This window comes from Symphalangus syndactylus, chromosome 10, assembly GCF_028878055.3.
Source record: "Symphalangus syndactylus isolate Jambi chromosome 10, NHGRI_mSymSyn1-v2.1_pri, whole genome shotgun sequence".
NCBI classification, from domain to species: Eukaryota; Metazoa; Chordata; class Mammalia; order Primates; family Hylobatidae; genus Symphalangus; species Symphalangus syndactylus.
The window spans coordinates 82,981,691-83,009,388 of NC_072432.2; the positions used below are offsets into that span (position 1 = coordinate 82,981,691).

Sequence of the window (27,698 nt, forward strand, 5' to 3'; positions counted from 1 at the left end):
GAGAAGCTAGAGATGCTGCTAAGAATCTTACAATGCTCAGAACAGCCCCCACAACCAAGAATTATCCAGCCCCAAATGACAGTAGTGCTAAGGTTAAGAAACACTGAGTTAGACCAAGGACTTCCAAAGCCTCTCCATTCTGTAATCCACCATGTCTGTGTATCATCCCTTTCCATGACTTTCTGTCCCTCAGCATGAGTCCACTGGATAATTCAATTAACTTCAGATATTTCCTTAAATTAGTAAAATGGGAATAACTGTTCTAGTTCACATATCTTTTAAATTACCATTATTATTGTGTCTGAAAATTAAGTAATGGAAAAATATAATAGACAAATACTAACAGAAGAAAACATGGAGACAACTGCAAATCTATGTGCAAAATAATCAGTTTGGATCCCTATCTCACTATATAAAAAGTTAACTCAAATGGATCATAGATCTAAAGGTAAGAGCTAAAACTATAAAACTCTTAGAAGAAAACAAAGGCATAAATCATGTCCTTAGGTTAGACAATGGTTTATAAGATACGACATCAAAAACACAAGCAACGCAAGAGAAAAATCAACAATATCAAAATTTATAACTTTTATGTTACACATGATATCATCAAGTGAGTGAAACTATGATGCACGGAATTGGACAATACATTTACAAATCATATATTGTATCTAACAAGGGACTTGTATATGGAATACATAAAGAACTCATAACACTCAATAATAAAAAGACAAATAACCCAATTTTATCATAGGCAAAGGATTTGAATGGACGTTTCTCCAATGAAAATACACAAATGACCAATGAGCAAATGAAAAGATGCTTACCATTGGGGAACTGCAAATCAAAATCACACCTAGGGTGGCCATAATAAAAAAGACAGATAATCACAAGTGTTGGTGAGGACATAGAGAAATTGGAAACTTCATATATTCTGATGATAGAATAACCAATGACCCAGCAATTCTACTCCTAGAAAAATACCCAAGAGAAATGAAAACATATCCACACAAAAACGTATACATGAGTGTTTATAACAGCATTATTTAGAATAGCCAAAAAGTGGAAACAACTCAAATGTCCATCAACTGATGAATGTATTAAACAAAATGTGGATATCCATACAGCAGAATATTACTTGGCAATAGAAAGGAATGAAGTACTGAGTGATAGATATATGCTACATGTATGAACCTTGCATGCAACATGGATGAACCTTGAAAACATTATGCTAAGTGAAAGAAACCAGACTCAAAAGACCACATGTGATATGATTTTATTTGTATCAATGTCCAGACAGTCAAATTTATAGAGATAGTAGTAGATTATGATTGTGGGGAGGAGGAGTTGGGGGAAAATGGAGAGTGACTGTTAATGGGTATGGTGGGTATAGGGTTTCTTTCTTTTCTTTTTTTTTTTTTTTTTTTTTGAGATGCGGTCTTGCTCTGTCATCCAGGTTGGAGTGCAGTGGTGTCATCTTGGCTCATTACAACCTCTGCCTCCTGGGCTCAAGTGATCCTCCCACCTCAGCCTCCAAGTAGCTGGGACTATAGGCACATGCCACCACACCCAGCTAATTTTTTAATTTTTTTGTAGAGATGGGGTTTCTCTGTGTTGCCCAGGCTTGTCTTGAAATCCTGGGCTCAAGTGATCCACCTGCCTCGGCCTCCCAAAGTGCTGGGACTACAGGTGTGTGCCACTGCGCCCTGCCAGTGTGGGGTTTCTTTTGGTGATGATGAAAATGTTCTAAAATTGCAATAACAGCTGCACAATTCTGTAAATATACAAGAGTCATCAAATCATACAATTTAAGTGGGTGAATTTTATGGCATGTAAATTATATCTCAACAAAGTTGTTACAAAATAGATGACAGCATAAGTTGCAATATTAGTGTCTGATAAAAGAGATTTCAGGGTAAAAAGTATAAGTGCTAAAAGGTGCAATCCAAAAAAAAATATGTAACAGTCCTGAAATGTATGTATCTAACAACAGAGCTTTTAAATTACTGACAGAGTGAAGAATAAATGAATAAAAATAAAATTCTTGCTTTAATTAAAATTCCTTAAACAGTGAACAGTAAAATAAAATTATTGCTTTAATTAAAATTCCTTAAATAGTAAAAAAAGTTAATAAAATTCTTGCTTTAACAAACTACAGATAGTTCCCAACTTAGGATGATTTGACTTATGTTGTTTCAACTTTATGATGCTATGAAACCATTCTGTTTTTCACCTTCAGTATAGTATTCAATAAACTTCATGAGATAGCCAACACTTTATTATAAAATGGGTTTGTGTTAGATGATTTTGTCCAACTATTGTGAGTGTTCTGAGGATGTTTAAGGTAGGCTACACTAAGCTATAATGTTTAGTAGGCTAGAGGTATTAAATGCATTTTCAACTTAGGGATATTTTCAACTTACAATGGGTGTACCAGGACATAATCCCATCATAAGTCAAGAAACATACTATATTTAAGGCAAAAACTGAAATAAAAGGAAAAGCAAACAATTCTGCTCTCACCGTGAGAGGTATTTTAATTTTTCTTGGAATTAACTTATCAAGTAGACAAAGATAATTGTCCAGAGAATTCACAAACTTGATATCTTTTAGCTCTGTAGTCCCAGCTACTCCAGAGACTGAGGGAGGAGGATCCTATGGGCCCAGGAGTTTGAGGCTGCAGTGAGTTAGGATCACACTTCAGCCTGGGCAACCAAGCAGGATCCTGTCTCCAAAACAAAACAAAACAAAACAATGAAAAGATAAGAAGTGCATACCCAACAAACGAAAAATATGCATTTTGCACAAAAGTTTTTGGAATGATGACAAAAGTTAAGCAAGTTTTAAGCCAAAACATAACAAATTTCAAAAAGCAAAATCCATACAGGCCACATTCCTTAATCGAAATTCAATAAATTAGAAATTTGTAACAAAATCCTATCAACTTAAAAACTTTAAAACTTCCTTTTAAATAAATAACTTTTTTGTTAAAAATAGGGTGAATATACTTTCCAGTTCACCTAGGACAGCCTCAGTTAGCACTTATTTTCCTGACATAACACATACACTGTCATGCACTGCAAAATGATATTTTAGCCAATGAAGAACTGTATATACAACAGTGGTCCCATAAGATTACAATACTGTGTTTTTACTGTGTCTTTTCTATGTTTAGAAATGTTGACATACACAAATACCATTACATTTTAATTGCCTACAGTATTCTGTACAGTAATATGCTGTATAGGTTTGTAAACTAGGAGCAATAGGCTATACCATATACCTACCCTAAATGTGTAGTAGGCACCACCTAGGTTTGTGTAAGCACACTCTATGATGTTCACACATGATGAAATCTCCTAATGGCAAATTTCTCAGAACAACACATTTCCTGTAGTTAAGTGATGCATAACTGTATTTTGCTCTCCAAAGTGTCCCAATTTGGATAATAAGTTACACGGTGATCCCAAAAAGAATAATCCAGAACTGAAGTTGGAATCTACTTAGAAAGTAATGTCAAAAACTAATGACCAAAAAAATCCTGTGGGAGTACAGTCCAAGAGGTTCTCAGAGGAAATTTTGTAGCCTTTAATGCATAAATTAGAAAATAATGAAGATTAAAAATAAACTGAACATATAACTCAAGAATGTGAACAAATGAAAAAGAAAGCAGAAGTAGGGAAGGAATGAAAGCAGAAGTTAATGAAACAGAAAACAAATCAAATAGTAGATTTCACCAACAAAATTAAAAGTTGATTCTTAGGAAAAAACAAAACAAAAAACATGGCCGGGTAATCCTGTAATCCCAACACTTTGGGAGGTTGAGGCGGGAGGATTGCTTGAGTCCAGGAGTTTGAGGCCAGGCTGGGCAACATAGTGAGATCCTGTCTCTACAAAAAATTTAAAAAAACAAAAATAGCCAAGTGTGGTGGCACACACCTGTAGTCCCAGCTACTGGGGAGGCTGAGGTGGGAGGATCACTTGAGCCCAGAAGTTCAAGGCTGCAGGAACTATAATCATGCCACTTGCACTCCAGTCTGGGCAACAGCAAGATCAAAAAAGAAAGAAAGAGGGAAAGGGGGAGGAAGGGAGGGAGGGAGGAGGAGGAGGGGAAAAAGAGAGAGAGAGAGAGCGAAAGGGAAGGGAGGAAGGAAGGAAGGAAGGAAGGAAGGAAGGAAGGAAGGAAGGAAGGAAGAGAGGGAGGGAGGAAGGGAGGGAGGGGAGGAGGAAGAGAGGGAGGAAGGAAGGAGGGAGGGAGGGAAGGAAGGAAGGAGGGAAAGGAGGGAGGGAAGGAGGGAAAGGAGGGAGGGAAGGAAAGAAAGAAAGAAGGAAGGAAGGTAAGAAAGGAAAGAAAGAAAGAAAAGAAAGAAAGAAAGAAGGAATGAAAGGAAAGGAAAGGAATAAAGATTGACTTATATCTGATCTATCAGTCAAGAGATACAAGAAATAAACATCTCACAAGAAAAAAATAACTAAGGTATGGATGACCTTTTAAAAATGTAGATAAGATAGAAGATTTCCAGAAAAAAAAATAATTACCAAGCTGACTTAAGGAGGGGGAGAACATCTAATTTGTAGAAGAAATTGAAAAGGTGGTCAGATAGTTTCCTCTGAAAAAGACACCTACCCAGGTGATTTTATGAGCCAGTTCCATGTAATGCAAAGAATTCCAGAACATGGGAAGACAGAGGTTTTACCATTTGTTCTTGGAAGCTAGGGTGCTATGACATCAAAGCCAGACCATGCTGCTTGCACTCAACTGGAAACTGTAGGTCAGTCCCACTTCTGAGCATAGATTTTAAAATCTCAGTAAAGTACTAGAAAATAAAAACCAGTAGTGCATTAAAAATAATATTATAGTTCAGGCAATGGATAGTGGTGATAGTTGTGTAACATTGTGAATGTACTCAATGCCACAGAATAGTACACTTAAAAATTGTTAAAATGGTAAATTTCATGTATATTTTACCAAAATAAAAAATTTAACATTTTGGGTGGAAAATTTCTTTACCAATCCTCTTGTTTCTGCATATCTTTTGAGCAAAGGCTCTGGCAGTTTTTCCTAGACTGTCTTTTCCAGGATATTTGTACAGCAAACAGTTTTAGGAGAAAGAGATAATGTCATCCGGAAGCAGGGAGAAGGTTTGTTTGCTGTCTCCTCCCAGGGTAAAGTTGGGGCAGGTTTGCCTGCAGCCCCTTGTAGAAAGAAGGCTGAGTTTTCTTAAGTTCCAGTTCTTTAGCCTGTGATGTAAACTCACTACATGGGCAGCATTCATCTAGGCTGACTTGCATTGTCCCTGTGGGATTTGGGGACATGAGGAACTGGTGCAAAACTCATGCTACCTGCTGTGCAGTAGCAAGGAACTTTGTCTCTGACCCAGAAATCTTGTGTCTTCTGCTAGCATTCAGGAAACGGTGGCAGGCTACCTTGATAGTTTGCAAGCAGGGTAGAATCTCAGATAGTTCTTTACCATTTGGGCAACAAGGATAGGCTGCTGACAGAGCACTTGCTACTGAGAAGAGAAAGGATAAGGTCAGGGGATGTGGGAAGATTGTAAAGGATCTGGTAGTGAGTGCTATTGCCCAAGTGTTGGGTGAGGGGGAAGAAATAGGAATCCCCGACTGTCCTACCTGTTAATGAATATTTAGAGGCTGAGCAATGAGAGGAAGGATTGAAACAAGCTGCCTCATGGTGCTCTCCTCCTCAGACAGCGCAAGGACTGGATGTTACCATGACAATGGGCGGCAAGCCCTGTGGCTCCAGTCAAAAGAAAATATGGCTGTGTCAAGGGGTTTCCAAAGTGGAAATAAACGGTGACAACAGTAAGGATATGAAATTTGGGGTTTGTTTGTTGAGTCTGGACCATTAACGATTGCCAGCCACTTGAAATTAAAAGTAAACACAGGCTGGACATGGTGGCCCGCACCTGTAATCCAAACACTTTGAGAGGCCGAGGTGAGTGGATCCCTTGAGCCCTGGAATTCGAGACCATCCTGGGCAACATGGCAAAACCCCATCTCTTCAAATAATACTAATAATAATACACAAATTGGCTGGGCGTGGTAGCACGCACCTGTAGCCCCAACTACTTGGGAGCCTGAGATGGGAGGATCGCTTGAGCCTGGGAGGTTGGGGTTGCAGTGAGCCAAGATCGCACCACTCACTGCATTCCAGCCTGGGGGACAGAGTGAGACCTTGTCTCAGAAAAAAAGTAAACACAAAGCTTTGCTTACCAGGGAGGAGCTACCTTCTCCCACTGCGCCAGAAAATCTCTCCCTCCTTCTCTTTCCTGAGTTTAGGAAAGTCCTGCTACTCTAAGGAACCAAATGATTGGGTCTATGTCTCCCTGTCCCCAAGCAGGACATACACACCGTATGAATATACTGAGGTACTTCAAGGAGGGGAGAGACTCACATTTCTCTGGCTCTTTTGGATTCAGGCAACCAAGTCCCCATCCTACCGGGTCCAGTGGTACTCAGATTTAACTCACGGGATGTGGGTAGGGTTTGAGGTGGGGTAAAGGAGCTAATGTGACCTTATGGGGAGGACCTTTTGGATTAATTCATTGTACTGTTGTTGCTTGTACATCTGAACATATAGTAGGAATTGTTGTGTTATATACTTATATTTCACATCCCATAAGTGCCAGAGAGGGTTCCCCAAGCAGGGAAGAGATAAAGCAGAGATGTGCTAGTGAGACAAACTCCCTGCCATTTGTCGCCAGCATGTGATCATGAGTGCCTCTACCCTCTGATTTAAATTTTTTTCCATATAGATGATGTCCTGTTGGTTGGCAAGTCAGAAGCCTCAGTCTCAGGCCAGGTGCAGCTCACACCTGTAATCCCAGCACTCTGGGAGCCTGAGGTGGGAGAATCACTTGAGGCCAGCAGTTTGAGACCAGCCTGGGCAACATAATGAGACCTCATCTTAATAAAAAATGTAAAAAATTATCCAGGCATGGTGGTATGAGCCTGTAGTCTTAGCTACTCCGGAAGCTGAAGCGGGAGGATTGCTTAAGCCCAGGAGTTCGAGGCTGCACTGAGCTATGACTGGGCTCCAACGTGGGCAACAGAGTGAGACCCTCTTTTTTTGAGACAGAGTCTTGCTCTGTTGCCCAGACTGGAGTGCAATGGCACAGAATCGGCTCACTGCAACCTCCAATCCTAGGTTCAAGCAATTCTTGTGCCTCAGTCTCCCAAGCAGCTGGGACCACAGGTGCACACCACCATGCCTGGCTAATTTTTGTACTTTTTAGTAGAGACAGGGTTTCACCATTTTGGTCAGGCTGGTCTCCAACTCTTGACCTCAAGTGATCTGCCCACCCTGGCCTTCCAAAGTGCTGGGATTATAGGAGCGAGCCACTGTGCCCAGCTAAGACCCTGTCTCTTAAAAAAATAAAATAAAATAAGGCTGTCTCAGTGCCCCTGGCTGGGGTGTTGCCATACCTACACCAGCAGAGGTGGCTGGGAAACCCCAACAATATTCAGACGGTTGCTTGCCTAGTCAAGTTTCTTGGGATAATGTAGGCAGAATCATGATGCCTCTGACACCCAGGAAACAGTATTGGGGAGACCTTTATCTCTGGGCCCCCAACACCAAAAAGGAGGCTGAGCTCCCTATTGGACTTTGTTGGAGACAGTATGTGTCTCACTCGGGCATTCTATTTGGTCCTTTATATCAGCTAACCCACAAATCAGCATTTTTTGAGCAGGGCCCAAACCAGTAGCAATGAATGCTCTCTTTGTCCCCTAGATCCTACATTGCAGTCTGGCGACAAATCATATGGTCTGCCTGAGGCAAGAAACTGCAGTGGCTGGCAATCTGACCTGCTGCTCTATCTGTCATCCCTGTCCACGTGCTATGAAAACAAACTCATGTGGGTGTGGCTGCTCTTGAACCAGTTTGCTGTACCTATTGCTGTCAATGGCAGCCTCCAAACATGGACTCCACCTTGTCCACGCACAGACACACAGACTAGCACCGCGTTTTTTCAATCTGATGGGTACAAATTCATATGCATCTCCTCTCTGCTGAGCAGCTTTGGGTGGTGCCATGTGTGACTATCAAGGCTGCAACTACTCAGTGACATAGTCCATGTGTCTTTGTGTTTTTTTTTTTTTTGAGATGGAGTTTCACTCTTGTCACCCAGGCTGGAATGCAGTGGTGCGACCTTGGCTCACTGCAACATCTGCCTCCTGGTTCAAGCGATTCTCCTGCCTCAGCCTCCTGAGTAGCTGGAACGAGAAGTGTGCACCACCATGCCTGGCTAATTTTTGTATTTTTAGTAGAAATGGGGTTTCACCATATTGGTCAGGCTGGTCTCGAACCCCTGATCTCAGGTGATCCACCTGCCTTGGCCTCCCAAAGTGCTGGGATTACAGGCGTGAGCCACCACACCTGGATAGTCCATGTGTCTTAACCAGCCCATGATCCACAAAACCCAAACTGGAGTGACTGGGGACATTTTGGGTTATATGTTTGTATGTGGGGGAGACAGAGCCATGGACTCTCTCCACTGTGGATGAGTGCTGCTTTCTGGCTTATCTATTGTCTGCTTGTCAGTGGCATCCAAGATTCTCAGATCAGTCTAAACTGCATGCGTCATGATGGGTAACAGATTGGCTTTAGACTGCATTCTGGATGAATACAAATAACACCCTCTGCTCTCACCACGGTAGGTATTCACAGTTGGCTATGTCTACGCTCCTGGGAGGCATGAATGAGGCCAATACTGCTAGCTGGACTCTTCCTGCTGCTTGGAATCCTATTGATGTTCACCTTAATTGTTATATGAGACAAATTGAACAGGTTTGGTCCTAGCCTGTTGTTTGGATTAAGCAGGTGTTGAAGTCTTATCCTTGATGCTGGAGGTGTAGCCAGGTGGGAGGTGATTGGCTCACGGGGGCAAAGTTCTCATGAATGGTTTAGCATCATTTACCCCTTGGTTCTGTGTAGTGAGTGAGTTCTCATGAGATCTGGCTGTTTAAAAGTGTGTAGCACCTCTCTGCTCTCTCTCTCTGTCCTGCTCCTGCTATGTAAGAGGCCTGTTCCCACTTTGCCTTCCACCATGAGTAAAAGCTTCCTGAAGCCTCCTCAGAAGCAGTTGCCAGTGCCATGCTTCCTGTACAGCCGGCAGAACTGTGGCTAATCAAACCTCTTTTCTTCACAAATTACCCCCTCAGCTATTTCTTTATAGCAGTGTGAGAACAGACTAATACAATGGCGGTACGACTTACTTAGCTGTTTACTGTGACTTTGGGTTAAGTGGAGATATTGAATAGGTACTGATATGGTTTTGCTGTGTCCCCCACCCAAATCTCATTTCAAATTGTAATCCCCATGTATGGATGGAGGGACCTGGTGGAGGTGATTGGATCATGGGAGCAGATTTCCCCCATGCTGTTCTCATAATAGTGAGTTCTCACAAGCTGATAGTTTAAGAGTGTGTGGTACTGCCCTCTTTGTGCTCGTGCTCTCTCTTTCTCTCTCTCTCTGCTGCCACCATGTGAGATGTGCCTTGCTTCCCCTTCGCCTTCCGCCATGATTGTAAGTTTCCTGAGGCCTCCCCAGCCATGTGGAACTGTGAGTCAATTAAACCTCCTTTCTTTATAATAAACTACCCAGTCTCAGGTAGTATCTTTATAGCAACGTGAGAAAGAACTAATGCAGGTACTTAGATATATGTGCCTAGAATTCAGAAAAAAAAAGGCAGAAACTGAAGAGATAAATTCTGAAGTTAACAAGAGAGTAAGTAGAGATGAACTAAGACCCTAGGGTACTCCTACATTTAAAAGTTGAGAAGATATTTCACAATCATGTGAATAAACCTAACACTACTGCACTGTACAATTAAAAATGGGTAAAATGATAATTTGGTATGTTTACCACAAAAAAAAACCTCATAAAATGAAAAAAAAAAGTCAGGAAATGTTGGTAAATACCATAAAAGAAACTGAAAAACTAGTAAGAAGAACCAGGATGGTTTGGTACTGGGGAGGCAAAATGAAGAATATGTTTTTTTGTTTTGAGACAGAGTCTTGCTCTGTCTTGCTCAGGCTGGAGTGCCGTGGCACCATCTCAGCTCACTGCGGCCTCTGCCTCCTGGGTTCAAGCAATTCTCCTGTCTCAGCCTCCCGAATAGCCGGGACTACAAGCGTGTGCCACTGCACTCAGCTAATTTTGTATTTTTAGTAGAGATGGGGTTTCACCATTTTGGCCAGGCTTGGTCTCGAACTCCTGACCTCAGGTGATCCACCTACCTCAGACTATCAAAGTGCTGAGATCACAGGTGTAAGCCACCACATCTGGCCATTTTTTGTTTTTGTATTTTTGAGACAGGGTTTTGCTCTTGGCACCCAGGCTGGAGTGCAATGGTGCGACCTCGGCTCACTGCAACCTCCGCCTCCTGGGTTCAAGCAATTCTCCTACCTCAGCCTCCCGAGTAGCTGGGATTACAGGCACCTGCCACCACACCTGGCTACTTTTTGTATTCTTAGTAGAGATGGGGTTTCACAGTGTTGGCTAGGCTGGTCTAGAACGCCTGACCTCAGGTGATCTGCCCGCCTTGGCCTTCCAAAGTGTTGGTATTACAGGTGTAAGCCACCACGCCTGGCTAAAGAAAATCTTTTCTAAAGAATGGAAAAATCAGTGTGTCAAATGCTGCTGAGAAATGGAGTAAACAGAAGACTCATGATGATCCATCAGATTTGACAACACGAGGACTGTTTCACTGGAGTAATGGGAATTTAAGCATGATTGGAGTAGTTCAAGAAAGAAAGGTGGGTGTTAAGGGGGAGATGACATGAGTTAGGTAACTCTTTTCTGGGAATTTTTGCTATAAAGGGTACAAAAATGGAATGGTAGGGCCTGGGAAGGTTTTAAAATGGGAGATTAAAAATGGGAGGTATATATGCAAGTGAGAACAAGCCAATAGAGCAAAAATGACTCAGGAATGTGTTTTTTTTTTTTTTTTTTTTTTTTTTTTTTTTTTTAATTTGAGACAGGGTATCTCACTCTGTGTTCAGGCTACAGTGCAGTAGCACAATCATGGCTCACTGCAGCCTCAACTTCCTGGGCTCAAGTGGTGCTCCCACGCCAGCCTCCCAAATAGCTGGGACTGCAGGTGCACGCCATCATGCCCAGCTAATTTTTTAAAAATTTTCTGGATGAGGTCTCCCTATGTTGCCCAGGCTGGTCTCGAACTCCTGGGCTCAAGTGATCCTCCTGCCTCAGCCTCCCAAAGTGCTGGAATTACAGGCTGAGCCACCATACCTGGCAGAAGTCTTTCTAGTAGAAGAGATGGCTACTGATCACAACTAGACAGAATGGCTAAAGGGTAGAGATGGTTCATGTCCTAACAAGAAGAAAGAAAATTAGTTGGATAGAGAACAGGTTGATAGACTTGGAGAGTGAGAAAGTTCTTTTGTTTCCATTGTCTCATAGAAAAAAAAAGAAACAGAGAAGGATAGAAGGTCTGAATAAAGAGGAGAATACTTGTTGGGGAGAGGTTAAGGGTGAATTGACTAGAACAGTGTATAAGGATCGCCACACAGTGCTGTCGGCCTTTGATTTTCAGGGCCATAAATTTAATGTAAAAAGAGTCAGTAGGTATTAGATGCAAGCAGCTGGGTATTTTTCAGATCAGAAGGACAAGAATTTGGGGGATGTAAAAGGACAATGATGTCTATGCTAAAGAAAGTGAGGGTGATGGGCTGGGAGTGGTGGCTCACACCTGTAATCCCAGCACTTTGGGAGGCTGAGGCAGGTGGATCATGAGGTCAAGAGATTGAGACCATCCTGGCCAACATGGTGAAACCCCATCTCTACCAAAAATACAAAAATTAGCTGGGCGTGGTGGTGCGCGTCTGTAGTCCCAGCTACTCGGGAGGCTGAGGCAGAAGAATTGCTTGAACCCAGGAGATGGAGGCTGCAGTGGGCCGAGATCATGCCACTGCACTCCAGCCTGGCAACAAAGCGACACCCCATCTCTAAATAAATAAATAAACATTAAAAAAAAGAAAGTGAGGGTGATGAAATTATAGATAAGTGATAGATGATAGAATCAATTGTCTAAAGAACCTAGTGGAGTCAAAGAATTGTTGGTATATTCATAACCAAAATAGTAACCTAGAAAGAGGGGTGAGTAGGATGCTAGAAATTGGGACTGTGGAGGTGATGACAAGATCTAAAGCAGTGTTCTTCAGAACTATATGTTGTCCCATTAGTGGGTCATGAAATCAGTTTGATGGATCAGTCTCTTAAATTATTAACCCTGCTGAACATAACAGTCTTCTAGGGGACCTTAAAAACACACACACGAACAAACAAAACCACCATCCTGTCATTCTCAGTCACATGGAAGGAACTGGAGGACATTGTTAATTAAGTGAAATAAGTGAGAAACAAAGTTAAACACTGCATGTTCTCACTCGTATGTATAAGCTAAAAAACAGATCTCACAGAAGTAAAAAGGAGAATAGAGGATACTAGAGGCTGGGAAGGATGGGGGAAGGGAGCGATAGGGAGAGATTTGCTAAAGGACACAAAATTATAGCTAGATAGGAGGAAGAAGTTCCTAGTATTCTCTACCACTGCAGGGTGACTATAGTTAATATATGGCTTCAAATGTCTAGGAAGAGGATACTGAATGTTCTCAACACAAAATGATAAATGAGATGATGGATATGCTAATTACAATGATCAGATCACAATAAATTACATGTACTGAAACATCACTACGTACCTCATAAATATGTACATTATATGTCAATTTTTTTAAGTTTAAAAATTTTTAAAAGACCATACTTCAATTGCAGAATTTCTGATGTATTTGGTCTGGTGTAGGGGTTCAGCCATCAGTTTTTCATTAAAATTCTCCAGATAACTACAATGTGCAGGTATAGTCAATAACCATTGGCCCAAGAAGATACTGACACATAAAGGCTGATAATAGAACTAATGGTAGAAAGATAGTAAGCCACTTGCTAAAATCTTCTAAGAATTAGGGAGAGAAGTATGAGATCACTTGTATGATGAATTACAATAAGGTACGGCAACAGGTGTCATAGTCTAATGGGAGTCAATGTGCTCAACAAAGCATCTGCAAGTGAGAAGAGCGCATATTCATACGCACACACGCTTAACCATGCTGTGGACGGATAACAAAAATAAACTTTGACTTCATTTCTTATTATTTTGAACTAAATGGAAATAAAAGTCAGTTAAGAAAGGTGCCTGGCACCTATGTCCAGGGATTTGCCCATATCCCACCATGATAAAGTTTGATTTGAATAAACTTTAATTTTAGAATTAAGAATATCGCTAATATAAAATTATAAAAACCTTATTTCTAAGAAAGAGAAAATAAATTGGCTAGAAAGTTTATTGGCAAATCTAGGTCAAGCTCCATAATTTAAAATTATTTAAAACAAAATCAAAAACATCTATAAAAGGTCAGAACATTCAGTATTTTAAGATAAAACTGTTTTTCAAAACAGTATCATGGTTATGAAAACATTTGGCAGGCTATACATTTTTAAATTATAGAAAACATTAAAAATAAAATATCTAACAAAATATGTCTTGCTGTTGCTTTTGGGGAAAAGGTGGGGACAAATATTTTTTATTTTATTTACATATATTTATTAAGAGATTTCCATATGGTATTGCAAACAGTCCCATGTCTCTTGTATTTTGCTATATGAATTCACACAAAGGAGATGGGATACATAAAATTACAAAGGTGGTAGAAAAGCAAACCAGCCCACATCCTAATACACACTAAAAAGGGCATAGTTCAGATATATAAGCCATATTAGTTTTAGAAAAAGAGCACTGCCCACCCCCAGGTACACACACACACACACACACACACACACACACACACACTTCACTTTATTAAACCACAAGAGGAAACAAAATATATCATAAGTAACTGATCATTCACTTTCCTATGTTAGTTTTTATGTTTTTCAATCATAATGAAATATATTAAGAACAGATTTTCTTCACAATTGATTTTTGTATCTGACATTCTTTTTTTGTACTTCTGTTGTTTCATTAACATAGGTATAGGCCGGGTGCGGTGGCTCACGCTTGTAATCCCAGCACTTTGGGAGGCCGAGGCAGGTGGATCACGAGGTCAGGTGATCGAGACCACGGTGAAACCCCGTCTCTACTAAAAATACAAAAAAATTAGCCGGGAGTGGTGGCGGGCGCCTGTAGTCCCAGCTACTCGGAGAGGCTGAGGCAGGAGAATGGCGTGAATCCGGGAGGCGGAGCTTGCAGTGAGCCGAGATTGAGCCACTGCACTCCAGCCTGGGCGACAGAGCGAGACTCCGTCTCAAAAAAAAAAAAAAAAAAAAAAATAGGTATACACCCAAATTCTTTAAAATTACAACTTTGAAAATTAATTGTAAAAAGCTGTTTTCCATGTATATTACACAGTTCGGCATTAAAAATGACATTTTGGGGGACCTGGTAAATTATAACACACAGGCTTAGAAGAAAAAGTGGTATTACTGAATGTATATTGGAATTTAACAAAATGTTTTACTGTATTTACCCCATATATATATATACATATATATATATTTTTTTTTTCTGAGACAGAGTGTTACTCCATCACCCAGGCTGGAGTGCAGGAGTGCAATGGCACGATCTTGGCTCACCGCAACCTCCACCTCCCGGGTTCAAGTGATTCTCCTGCCTCACCCTCCCAAGTAGCTGGGATTACAGGTGCCCGCCACCAAGCCGAAATAATTTTTGTATTTTTAGTAGAGACGGGGTTTCACCACATTGCCCAGGCTGCTCTCAAACTCCTGACCTTAGGAAATCCACTCGCCTTGGCCTCCCAAAGTGCTGGGATTACAGGCGTGAGCCACTGCACCCGGCCTACCCCATATACTTTTATACTTTGAAACCTTAGATTAATACACCGAGGAATTTTATTTCCTAGAAAAATGTCCCAAATTTCTGTTCTATTGTTTTATACAAAACTCTGCATATAGCTTTTAGTTTGCTTTTGATAGAATTTGTGTTACATAGAGTCCATGTGATGATAGTTAAAATTTTACATAATATATAAATGTATCTTTCTCATCATAGTTCTTCCAGATGGCAATAACATATTATATATGGTAGTTATTTTACCAAGACCTCTGCTATTATAAGAAGACTAGACCTGAATATATTCCCCTTAACAACAGACAGTAGATCTATGAACAATTTTAAGAAGAAAAAGTTAAGCATGACAGCATAGCATCAAAGTTGGTAATTCTTTGTGAATATATTAAGATATGGGCCAAACACAGGCATGACAACTAAAAACAAGTACTGTAAGAATATTTACATACATATATCATGGCTTATTAATAAACAGATTATTAAAGAATAATGTGAATACATTAATTCACAGTATAAACATACATTTAGTAATTTAATTCATGAATAATAAAAATATAGACACATTAGGCACTATTAATATATATTCTTGTTCTGTCATATATATGAAAATATACATATAGATATAGTTCTTTTAAACCGAACTTTTTAACATATTCACTGATTTAAATAAAAGTTGACAGAGGTAGAATTTGTGTCCATGTTCATGATTTTCAGCAACAAGTACTTCAAATATTTCATTACTATTCTGTTCTTTTAAAAATCCACATAGGAACTCATTGAAAGCCATTATTCTGAAAGGGGGGAAATTGAAAAGTGGGTTAAGAGAAAAATGATAAAGTTATTCAACATATTCATAAAAAACTGAAATTCAATAATGTTTTAAATGAAATTATAGAATCTAATAAAACTCTGTGCCCCAAATCCAGTTATATTTAAGAAGTACTGTTCTACTTCTTAAAGTTCAAGTACTGTTTTATTCATTGTACTTTATTTATTTATTTATTTATTTATTTATTTATTTATTTAGAGATAGGGTCTTGCTGTGTTGCCCAGGCTGGAGTGCAGTGGCATGATCATAGCTCACTGCAGTCTTGATCTCCCGTGCTCAAGTGATCCCTCTGCCTCAGCCTCCAGGCAGGTGCACATCACCATGCCTGGCTCATTTTTTTGGTTTTTAGTATAGATGAGGTCTTACAATGTTGTTTAGGCTAGTCTCAAACTCCTGAGCTCAAGTGATCATCTCACTCTGGCCTCCCAAAACGCTGGGATTACAGGTGTGAGCTACCCTGCCTGGCTTATACTTTTGTTTAAAAAAGTGATTTTTGTTTCCTTATTTATATATCTCTGTATTTTATGTTTCCTCAGTGAGTCTGTGTGATACTGCATTATAACAAGAAACACAGGCTGGATGCAGTGGCTCATGCCTGTAATCCCAGCACTTCGGGAGGCTGAGGCAGAAGGATTGCTTGAACACAGGAGTTCAGAACCAGTCTGGACAACATAGTGAGACCCAATATCTATTAAAAAATACAAAAATTAGCTGGGTGTGGTGTCCTGAGTAGTCCCAGCTACTCAGGAGACCAAGGTGGGAGACTGCTTGAGCCCAGGAGTTCAAGGCTACAGTGAACTCTGATGGCACACTGCACCTCTCCAGTCTGGGCAACAGAGCGAGACCGTGAGACCTTGTCTCTAAAACAAAACAAAACAAAACACACACACAGAAATATGGTCATATATGTTCCATAATGATATTTTGGTCAATGACAGACTGCATAAAAGACTGTGGTCCCATAAGATTATAACAGAACTGAAAATTTCCTATTGCTTAGTATTTACTATGCTATGCTTTTAGTCATTATTTTAGAATGTACTCTTACTCATTAAAAAATAAATGTTGACTATAAAACAGCCTCAGGCAGGTCCTTCAGGAAGTATTCCGGAAGAAGGCACTGTTATCACAGGAGATGGCAGCTCCGTAAATGTTATTGCCCCTGAATACCTTTCAGTGGGGCACCATGTAGAGGCAGCAGACGGTGATATTGATGATCCTGACCCTATGTGGGCCTAGGATAATGTGTGTGTTTGTGTCATTGCTTTTCGAAAAAAACGTTAAAAAGTAAAACAAAAGATTAATTTCATACATAGAATAAAAGCTTATAGAATAAGAATATAAAGAAAAAACATTTCTGTACAGCTATGAAATATGTTTGTGTTTTAAGCTAAGTGTCACTATAAAAGGGTCAAAAAGTTAAAAAAATTAAAAAGTTTATAAAGGAAAAAAGTTACAGTAAGCTAAGGTTAATTTATTATTGGAGAAAATTAAAACAATAAATTTAGCGTAGCTGAGTACACATATAAAGTCTATAGCAGTGAACAGGAATGTCCTAGGCCTTCACATTCACTCACCACTCACTCACTGACTCACCCAGAGCAACTTCCAGTCCTGTAAGCTCCATTTGTGGTAAGTCTCCTATATAGGTGTACCATTTGTTATCTTTTAAACTGTATTTTTACTGTGTGTTTTCTCTGTTTAGATGCACAAATACCACTGTGTTACAGCTGCCTACAGTATTCAGTACAGTAACATGCTATACAGATTTATCTCCTAGGAGCAAGAGGCTATACCATATAGCCTGGGTATGCAGTAGGCTATATACCATCTAGGTTTGTATAAGTACATACATTCTATGATGTTTGCACAATATCACATAAAACAAATTTCTCAGAACATACCCCCTGTTGTTAAGCAATGCATGACTGTATATATTGGGTCTCTGCCCCTGGTTCTTGGCCCACAGCTCCTTGTAATCTCCAGAGTGATAATTTGCAAGCTAATGAGATGACTTTTGCAAGCTAATGAGATGACTGATGGCTAGCGGCCCCTAAATAGCTTCAGGATGGGAGCTGATCACCACAAAGACCAATGCATGATTAGAGAATTGGGCCACTGGCCCCACACCTCAACCTCCAAAAAGAGGAGAGGTGCTGAAGGTTGAATTGATCATGAATGGCTAATGATTTAATCGATCATACCTACTTAGTGATACCTGCATAAAACCTCCAAAAACTGGGTTCAGGAACCTTTCAGATAGCTGAATACTTGGCTATGCTTACAGGGTGACACGCCTTGAGAGGGCACAGAAGCTTTGAGCTGCTTTCCTGATAATTTGCCCTATGCATCCCTTCCATTTGCCTGTTAATCTGTATCCTTTGTAATAGCCTTTTCAATAAGCAGGTAAATGTAAAATGTTTCCCTGAGTTCTGTGAGCTGCTCTAGCAAATTAATAGAATGTGATGAGGGGGCTGTGGAAACCTCTTCAGTCAGAAGCACAGATCACAACCTGGGACTTGCGATTGGCATCTGAAGTCGAGGGGAAGGGATTTGAGGGACTGAGCTCTTAATCTGTGGGATCTGACACTATCTCCAAGCAGATAATGTCAGAATTGAGTTAAATGTTAAAATTGAGATCAGTTGGTATCTGCTGGAGAACACGGTGTCTGAAGTGGTGTGCTGAGCGGTGTATGAGAATCGGAAAAACACTTTTGTTGGTTTTTCCTATCTCAAATAGCATGCATTAGATATGATAGTCAAAAAACAAATAATAAAAGTTGGATTGTCTATTTTAACTATCAGAGAGACACTAATCTAAGATGCCATTTTATAGTTGAGCAATTAATATTTTTTTTTTCCTTGAGCAATTCATTTCTGAGTGCTTGGGGAAATCCCTTAAAATTAGTTTTGGTGACAATATTTAGAAAATATGAGGGGAAATGGATTAGTAAATAACAATCTCATTAATATATCTCAAAAATTAATTATAAATTATTACAAAGTTATAAATTATGAGTTTGTTGATGATTATAAAAGCCTTCTAATCTGCATGTACTAGAATTATTGTAATAAAAAATGGAAAATAACAAGTGTTGGTGACGATGTGGAGAACAGAAACCCTCATGCATTGCTGGTGGAAATATAAAATGGTGCAGCACATGGAAAACAGTTTGGCAGTCCCTCAAAAAGTTTAACAGAATTACCATATGACCCAGCAATTCTAGTCTTAGGTATATGCCTAAAGATTTGAAAACAAGGACTAAAACAGATACTTGTACACCAATGCTCAGAGCAGCATTATTCACAATAACCATATGGTAGAAACAACCCAAAAGGATTTTTTAAATGTGGTATATCCTACAATATGGATGAACCTGGAAAATATTATTCTAAGTGAAATAGGCCAGATACAAAAGAACAAATGTATGATTTCACTTATATGAAAATGTAAAATAGGCAAATTCATAGAGACCAGAAAAGTAGATCTGAAGTTACTAGGAGCTGGGAAGGTAAGGTCTGGGGATTGGAGAGTGATTGTTTAATGGGTACAGAATTTCTGTTTGGGGAGATAAAAAAATCTTAGAATTAGATAGTGGTGATGGGTGTGGTGGCGTGCCTGTAGTCCCAGCTACTCAGGAGGCTGAGGCGGGAGGATTGCTTGAGCTCAGGAGTTTGAGGTTTCAGTGAGCTATGATCATGCCACATCCTTCCAGCCTGGGTGACAGAGTGAGACCCTGGCTCTAAAAACAAAACAAAACAAAACAAAACAAAAACGCAGTGTCTAATTCATCACAGCTTCAGGGATTGCAGGAATCTACGTGCCATATCAGTAGTTCTTAAAGTGCAGTCTGGGGATCCCTGAGAATTCCCAATACTCTTTCAGAGACTCTACAAGGTCAAGCCTATTTTCATAAAACCAAGGAATTATTTGCCTTTCACTCTTATTTTCTTACAGGTCTACAGTTGAGTTTTCCAGAGCTACACGATGTCAAGAGACAGGAAGTAAATATTTTAGATCTGTGGGACATGGGGTCTGTCAAAACAACTCAACTCTGCCACTGCAGTAAAGCAATCTGTTAACAAATGGGTGTGGCTGTGCTCCAATAAAGCTTAATTTACACAAATAGGCGGTGGTATGGATTTGGCTTGCAGATCCTAGTTTACCAACCAACCCCTGATCTAAACTGCAGCTGTGAATCAAACATGAGACAATGTCTGTGTCACACTCTCACAAGCCTTTGTAACAAGAAGGTGAACCACCATCTGATCACATGAAAATAACACAGCGATTCAAGAAGGACACAGTGACTACAGTGAACACTGAGAAGTGGTCCTCAAAATGAAAGAGAAAAATAAATGCCTTAATCAAACACAAAAGCAAAAGCAGAGCAATCAGGAATCATTTAAACCGAGGCCCTACAAACATGAGGGCATCAGTATGTCAAAGAATAGCACATAACTAATGTTCACAATGAGGATTCTGAGTCAGAGGAAATGTTTAATTATCTTGTATATATTTCTATCAAAAGAGGCAAAGAAATGTATCAATTTAAAACAAGACTGGCATAACTATTTCTGTCAATGAGTATGCATTTTTCACAGTCACTACCTGTCAAAGCCTGGGTCTGACTCATGTTTCTTTCCCATTCATTCCCATCTCCAGTGAATCAGCACATCCCTTTGATCCTTCCTCAGTCAAATGCGTCCTGGCACTTTACAACTACTTTGGAAAACAGTTTTGCCATATCTACTAGAGCTTGAACATACACATATCCAGTGATCCATCAATTTCACTTCTAAGTATAACCACTGCACTATTTGTAATAGCCCAAACTGGAAACTGCCAAGTGCTTATGAACAGAAGGAGGAGTAACTGGATTGTAGTAAGTTTCCATAATGGCATTCCATATACGGCAACAAGAGTGAACAATCTATAAGTACACACAACAATATGGATGGATCTCACAAATGTACTGTTGAGCAAAAGAAGCCAGGAACATGATTTCATTTATAAAATGTCTAAAAGTAAGCAAAAAGAAATCTACACTTTTAACAGTCAGGACGGTTAGGTTACTTTTAGACCAGGGCTTATAACTGACGCCAAAGAGAGGTTAGTTTTGTTTTGTTTTGTTTTGTTTTTTTGAGATGGGGTTTTGCCTTGTTGTCCAGGCTGGATTTGAACTGGGCTCAAGTAGTCCTGCAACCTCAGTCTCCTGTGCCAGGCTTTATATTTTATTTTTTTGGATGGAGTCTCACTCTGTCACCCAAGCTGGAGTGCAGTGGCGCAATCTGGGCTCACTGCCACCTCTGCCTCCTGGGTTCAAGCAATTCTCCTGCCTCAGCATCCCAAGTAGCTGGGACTACAGGCATGTGCCACTATGCCCAGCTAATTTTTCTATTTTTAGTAGAGACGGGGTTTCACCATGTTGGCCAGGCTGGTCTTGAACTCCTGACCTCAAGTGATCCACCCGCCACGGCCTCCCAAAGTGCTGAGATTACAGAGGTGTGAGCCACCGTGCCTGGCCTGTTTTGTTTTTTTGATTTTCATGCAGGTTACCTGGATGTGTTCAATTTGTTCATTGAAAAAATTCATTGAACTATGTATCTATGATATGGTACCTTTCTGTATATATATCATAGTTTCCTTTAAAAATTATGTCCTACCTTTCAATGTTATTATACTAATCCTGAACTATTATATTGCTCATTTCATACCACTTACTGGTCTCTCTACTTCTAGTTCCTATCCTTTCCAATATGGTTCAAACACGGTTGTGAAATTAATCTACCAGAAACAGTTCTTTCAACTTGACTCTTCCCTTGTACCCATCCTATACACAGAAGGACTGATCTTCACGGTTCCCTTTGACTTACAGAATAAAGTCTACAATCTCTAATTTAGCTTCACATTCAATATAATACTCTATATATCCCACTGTACCTTCCAAACCTTTCTCCCACAGCCTGCCCTTCCTGCCAGGTTGAGACTACTGTGTCATGTGTACTCCTGTTTCTATGCTTTGTCTACACTTTTACTACCTATTATTTGTAGCCTGAATTTAGCCCTTCATCAAATAATACCCTGTGATAGCTCATACTGTCATTTAACGTTATGCTGTAGATGTCTTCTCTTTTTAAATTCAGGTATAATTTATATATGATAAAATGCATGGACCAGCCTGTAGTCCCAGCTACTCAAGAGGCTGAGGTGGGAGGACTGCTTGAGCCCGGGAGTTTGAGGCCAGCCCAGGCAAGATAGTGAAAACCCTGTCTTTTTTTTTTTTTTTGGAGATAGCGGCTTGCTTTGTCATGCAGACTGGACTGTAATAGTGCATAGTTCACTGCAGCCTCAACCTTCCGGGCTCAAGCCATCCCCCTGCCTCAGTATCCTCCCCCACCTCCCCAGCAGCTGGTAGCTGGGACTACAGGTGTGTGCCACCATGCCTGGCTAATTTTTGTATTTTTTGTAGAGGTGGGGGTCTCACTGTGTTGCCCAGGCTTGTCTCAAACTCCTAGCCTTAGGTGATCCTCCAGCCTCAGCCTCCCCAAAGCGCTGGAATAACAGGTGTGGGCCACTGTGTCTGGCCGAGACCCCATCTCTTAAAAAAAAAAAAGCATACACTGTAAATGGTCAGTTTTATGAACTTTTCCAATTGTATATATCCACATAACTACTATCACCAAGATACAGAACTTTTTCATTACTCCAGGAAGTTCTCCTGAACGCCTTTCCAGGCAATCTCCCCTCTCCTGATGCAGAAAACTACTTTCTGAAGTTTTACAACCACAGATTAGTTTTGCCTGTCCTTGGTGTTACATACATACCTTTCTGATTATTACACATTTATATTTTCAGGAGAATGTGAAGGAGACCTCAGAGTGGAACTAAGGGGTGGTGCAGGAAGACCATGTCGACGCATCTCTTGGATTGCTCGTTCTCTGTTAGTAAAGATCAAACAAGAGAGATATATGCAAGCAACAGGAAAAATCAAAAAGTGGCATACAAATATAAGAGTTATTAGCTAATTGGTAATAAATTACTTAATTAGTATTACTATTAAATTTAAATCCCATGTCTTTGTACAATTTTTAAGTAGTGGATAAAATATTTCAATTAAAAAATTAAATATATATTATATATATATATAGTGAGGAGCATTTTGCTTCTAAGGTATTATTTAATGACCTAATTGCTTTGAACAATCTCTTATAGTGCATATTCTTTTAATTGAAATCTTTTATCCACTACTTAAAAATCATACAAAGACATAGGATTTAAATTTAATAGTAATACTGATATACTAATTATACTAATTACATATATACTAATATACTATATACTATACCATACTAATACTAATATACTAATTATATATCATATATGTAACATATAAAATATACAATATATAACATATATGTAAATATATATTTAAATATATAACATATATGTAAATATATATTTACATATATAACATATATGTAAATATATATTTACATATATAACATATATGTAAATATATATTATAAATATATAACATACAATATATTATATATTTATAATTGCTTTGAACAATCTTATAGTACATTTTAATTGAAATCTTTTATCCAGTAATTATATTTATATATTACATTATGTATCATATATAATATATAAATACTATATATTATATGATATAGTCTATATATGTATTATATAATGTATTATATTATGTAATATATAATCTACTGTATATAATATATAGTATATATAATGTATACAGTATATTATATACATTATGTGATATATATTAGTATATTATATATAATATGTATTATATATAATATAATATTACTATCTTATATATATAAATTATAATACATATTATACAGTGAAAATATATAGAATACCAACTGAACATACAGATAGACACACACAAAAACTAGATGACGAGATGTTAAACTCAAAAAGGCTGATGGTTGACTATGGAGGGTAGAACTTACAGATAAATTTAATTTTCTTCTTTATACTTAAAAAAATTATAACCTGTTTAATGTGTTCTTAAAAATTAAATGCCTACGTGCTAGACCCTTCTGTGGGATTTGGTTCTAGTAACCACCCTTAGCTTGCATGACACTACATCTTCTGGTTCTTTCTACCTAGGTGATCTCTCCTTAGCTCTGTTACTGGATCCTTTTCTCCTGCCTATACTTTGATGTTCCCCATAGCTAGGTTTACTAATTCTTTTTTTTTTTTTGTGACAGGGACTTGCTCTATTGCCCAGACTCAAATGCAGTGGTACAATCAAAAGCTCAAACTCCTGGGCTCAAGCAATCCTCCAGCCTCATCCTCCTGAGGAGCTGGGACTACAGGTGCACACCTTCATGGCCAGCTAATTTTTAAAATGCTTTTAGAGATAGGGGTCACACTATGTTGCCCAGGCTGGTCTTGAACTCCTGGCCTCAAGCGATCCTCCTGCCTCAGCCTCCTGAGGAGCTGGGACTACAGGTGCGCACTTTCATGCCCACTAATTTTTAAAATGTTTTTAGAGATAGGGGTCACACTATACTGCCCAGACTGGTCTTAAATTCCTGGCCTCAAGTGATCCCTCCTGCCTCAGCCTCCCAAAGTGCTGGGATTACAGGCATCAACCACCATGCCAGGCCTACCATATCATCTTGCACATATATCTAGCCCTCTTCCATCTTCCTGTCTCAAAACTCCCAAAAGTCAGATTGGAAAGAATCCTATTTTCTCCATCATGCTTTCCTTCCCTGTGTCTGGGTCTGTCCCCACCAAGAATGGGGATTATGTTGCCATCTCCTTTGTGGGCTATTCACAGTCTCTGGCCTAGACTCTTGAAGAACTTGAGTTCTTCAGTATCTGAGATTTCTAATTAGTTCAGTGTTTCTCAAGATTTCTTCAGTACTACTCTCCCAAAGGAACTTTTCTAGACTTTTTCCTCCCCAGATTATCCCTCCACCCCATGAAATTTTAATACACTGCTTATGTCCTGTGGCCCTTTGGAGGGACATACACCATTCTACTAACTTATACTACCTAAAATTTTTTTGCTACCTCTATCCCCTACCCCCAAGAAACAATTTTTTCCCTCGGAGGATGGTGGGTAATACTGCACCAACGAGAATGTATGATGTAGGTGGATAGTAAAGGGCAAGAAAGACATGGTCATGAGGCTCAAGGTTTCGTTGAGGCAAGGAACAAGGGGAGGAACTGTGGGGAAGTCTAAAAGCCTGGGCAATAGAGAGCTTGATTTAGGACTTTTGATTTGCAGAGAATTTAAGTTATCCTTAAGAAATGGAAATCGTTATATGTGTACAGTTTAGTACATTCAGAAACTAGATCTTTTAAATTACAAGAAATTATCAATCCTGCTTTCATGGCACTGCTGCTACCTATGGCTTACTTTTTTGTTGGTTTGTTTGTTTTTTGAGACAGGGTCTCACTGTTACCCAGGCTGGAGGGCAGTGGCACGATCACAGCTCATTGCAGCCTCAACCTCCTGAGCTCAATCAATCCTCCCACTTCGGCTTCCTGAGTAGCTGGGACTACAGGCACCCATCACCATGCCCCAGCTAATTTTCAAAAATTTTTTTGTAGAGATGGTGTTTTGCCATGTTGCTCAGGCTGGTTTCAAACTCGTGGGCTCATGTAAATCCACCTGCCTTGGCCTCCCAAAGTGCTGGGATTGCAGGCATGAGCCACCAAGCCAGGCCTTTATGAAATCGTAAATATTGATTTCATAGCAAATTGTCGCTATACTTCAAATAGCACATCACCACAAAGTTTTGATGTAAATAGGTAAGAATAACTCAAAAACTGTTCTAACAAGCAATTTGGCCACTAATTGAGAATGAAATCTCAGGAATGCAGACGTCTATGGTATTAATAAAGTAGGAAAGAGTAATGGAAGACAAGTAACTTGGCAACTGATTTTCAAGTTAGACTTCGATTTAAAGCAGGTCTCATTCCGGGTTTGTAACACCTGGGGATTAAATTTTTCAACATAAAGCAAATGAACCAAAATATGAGTGAATATGAAAATTACCAAGCTGTAGGGAATACATTGGAGAGGTTAAGAGTACAGGTTTTAGAATTAAAATCTGTTTGGTTTCCTACCATTTACTATTTATGTGATCTCAGTTTCCTATAATGTAGGCATAATAATAGATTGTTGGTGGGATTAATCAGACACTTACGTAGTGTCTGGCCCACATTTGTTAACTGCTGTTACTATCTTCAAATCATTACCTTTATTATGATTTGTATGTGGAACATCCTACTTGAACCATACATTTTGGAGCTCTTGTAGGGATTGTTGTTCCTTCTCTATACTCTTTGAAATACTTTTGGGCTCTAATTTTGTCCTGCGGAATGCTATAGGAAATATTTATATGATGCTTCCTATTTTATCTTATTTTTCAGATTATTAAACAATTTTATTCAATAAATATTTATATAGCATCCGCTATGTAATACTTGCTATTTTAGTTACTGTAGAGCTGTTATCTTCCCCAATACTTGTTGCCTTTTTTAAAAGGAAGAATTACCAAAGAAATGTACTTTATGTATTAGCTTTTTAAAACGTTTGTTATTTGTAAGCCATATTAAATACTTTCTGAAGTACAATAGAGAACACATAAAAACACTGTCAAATGTAAAAAAAAAATTTGTCTTACCGTTCGTATCTTTCAGTTGAGATCTGCCTTTTCAGAGCATCATAATCTGTTTGTAACTGCGCCACTTTGGCTCGAAGCATGGTGTTTTCCCGGCTTTGACTAGTTCTTAAAAACAAATTAAAAAATCAAGAAATAAATGTTCTGTTTTGTAGAGTCAGGTGCTGTGGGTTTTTTAAATTAATAAAGAGAAGATGAAGACCTTTCAACAAGAATTCTCTAAACTTCTAGAGCTTTTATCACATTTTCTTTTTCATTCATTTAGTTTATTTATGAAACATTTACTGAACATCTATTATGTGCTAAGCACTAAAGCAATGCTAGGGATACAAATTTGAACGAGACATAAACTGTAACACCAAGATGTAAAGTGTCTTCATTGGCTCTTTCTTGACTCTTGCCTTGGAAAAAGAAATATTAATATATTTAATACCTTTCAAAAGCTCATTCTTCAATAATATTTATTCAATAAATATTTATATAGCATCTGCTATGTAATACTTGCTATTTTAGTTATTGTAGAGCTGTTATCTTCTCCAATACTTGTTGCCTTTTTTAAATGGAAGAATTACCAAAGAAATGTACTTTATGTATTAGCTTTTTAAAAAGTGTGTTATTTGTAAGCCATATTAAATACTTTCTGAAGTACAATAGAGAACACATAAAAACACTGTCAAATGTGTACTCTACTCTGGGTTTCCCTCCCTCTTCTTACAAATATGTCTAAATCCTTCTATTCTAAAAATATGACATAATCAATCTCTCCCAAAGTAATCAATACAGGTATGTGGGTCAAATCTCATAGCCTTTTTAGAGTCCTTTTTCCTAATCTACAGCATAAGACACAGCCACCTCGTCTTCTCCTGAGAACGCTCTCTCCTTCACTGACTCCTCTGTCCATTCCTCAAATGTAGGCGCTTTCCTAACGTTTTCTCTTCTCTTTACTCCCATAGTACAACCTCTGTAGTGAAGATATACAGGTCTGCACCTCCCAACATGATGTTTCTCGCGAGTCAGTCTCCTAAATTTCCAAAAGCAGCAGATGTATAAGCCAAATATTTTGGTTTTGTACTATCCTTCATATGCTTTTTGTTTGTTTGTTTGTTTGTTTGGGACAGCGTCTTGCTCTGTCGCCCGGGATGGAGCGCAGTGGTGCAATCTCGGCTCACTGCAACCTCCACCTCCTGGATTCAAATGATTCTCACGCCTCGGCCTCCTGAGTAGCTGGGACTACAGGTGTGTGCCACCACACCTGGCTATTTTTTTTTGTATTTTTAGTATAGACGG

The 27,698-nt window shown here is 39.1% G+C and overlaps 1 protein-coding gene across 5 annotated transcripts in view; it reads right to left on the reverse strand.

Moving 5' to 3' along the window:
• Positions 1–908: 908 nt before the first annotated feature.
• The window catches only part of CEP135 (centrosomal protein 135), a 105,021-nt gene continuing 78,231 nt past the window's right edge, over positions 909–27,698 (reverse strand). For 3 of the 5 annotated variants that reach the window (XM_055294601.2, XM_055294602.2, XM_063610402.1), the window contains 3 exons: positions 26,415–26,519; positions 22,563–22,676; positions 14,929–15,696 (listed from right to left, as the gene is read on the reverse strand). In XM_055294601.2, the coding sequence (XP_055150576.2) occupies positions 22,574–22,676; positions 26,415–26,519 (208 nt within the window). In that variant the 3' untranslated portion in view covers positions 14,929–15,696; positions 22,563–22,573. Of the gene's footprint in view, positions 1,775–3,287; positions 4,818–14,928; positions 15,697–22,562; positions 22,677–26,414; positions 26,520–27,698 lie in introns of those variants that run through there. The other 2 variants (XM_055294603.2, XM_063610401.1) reach the window with 2 other exon arrangements.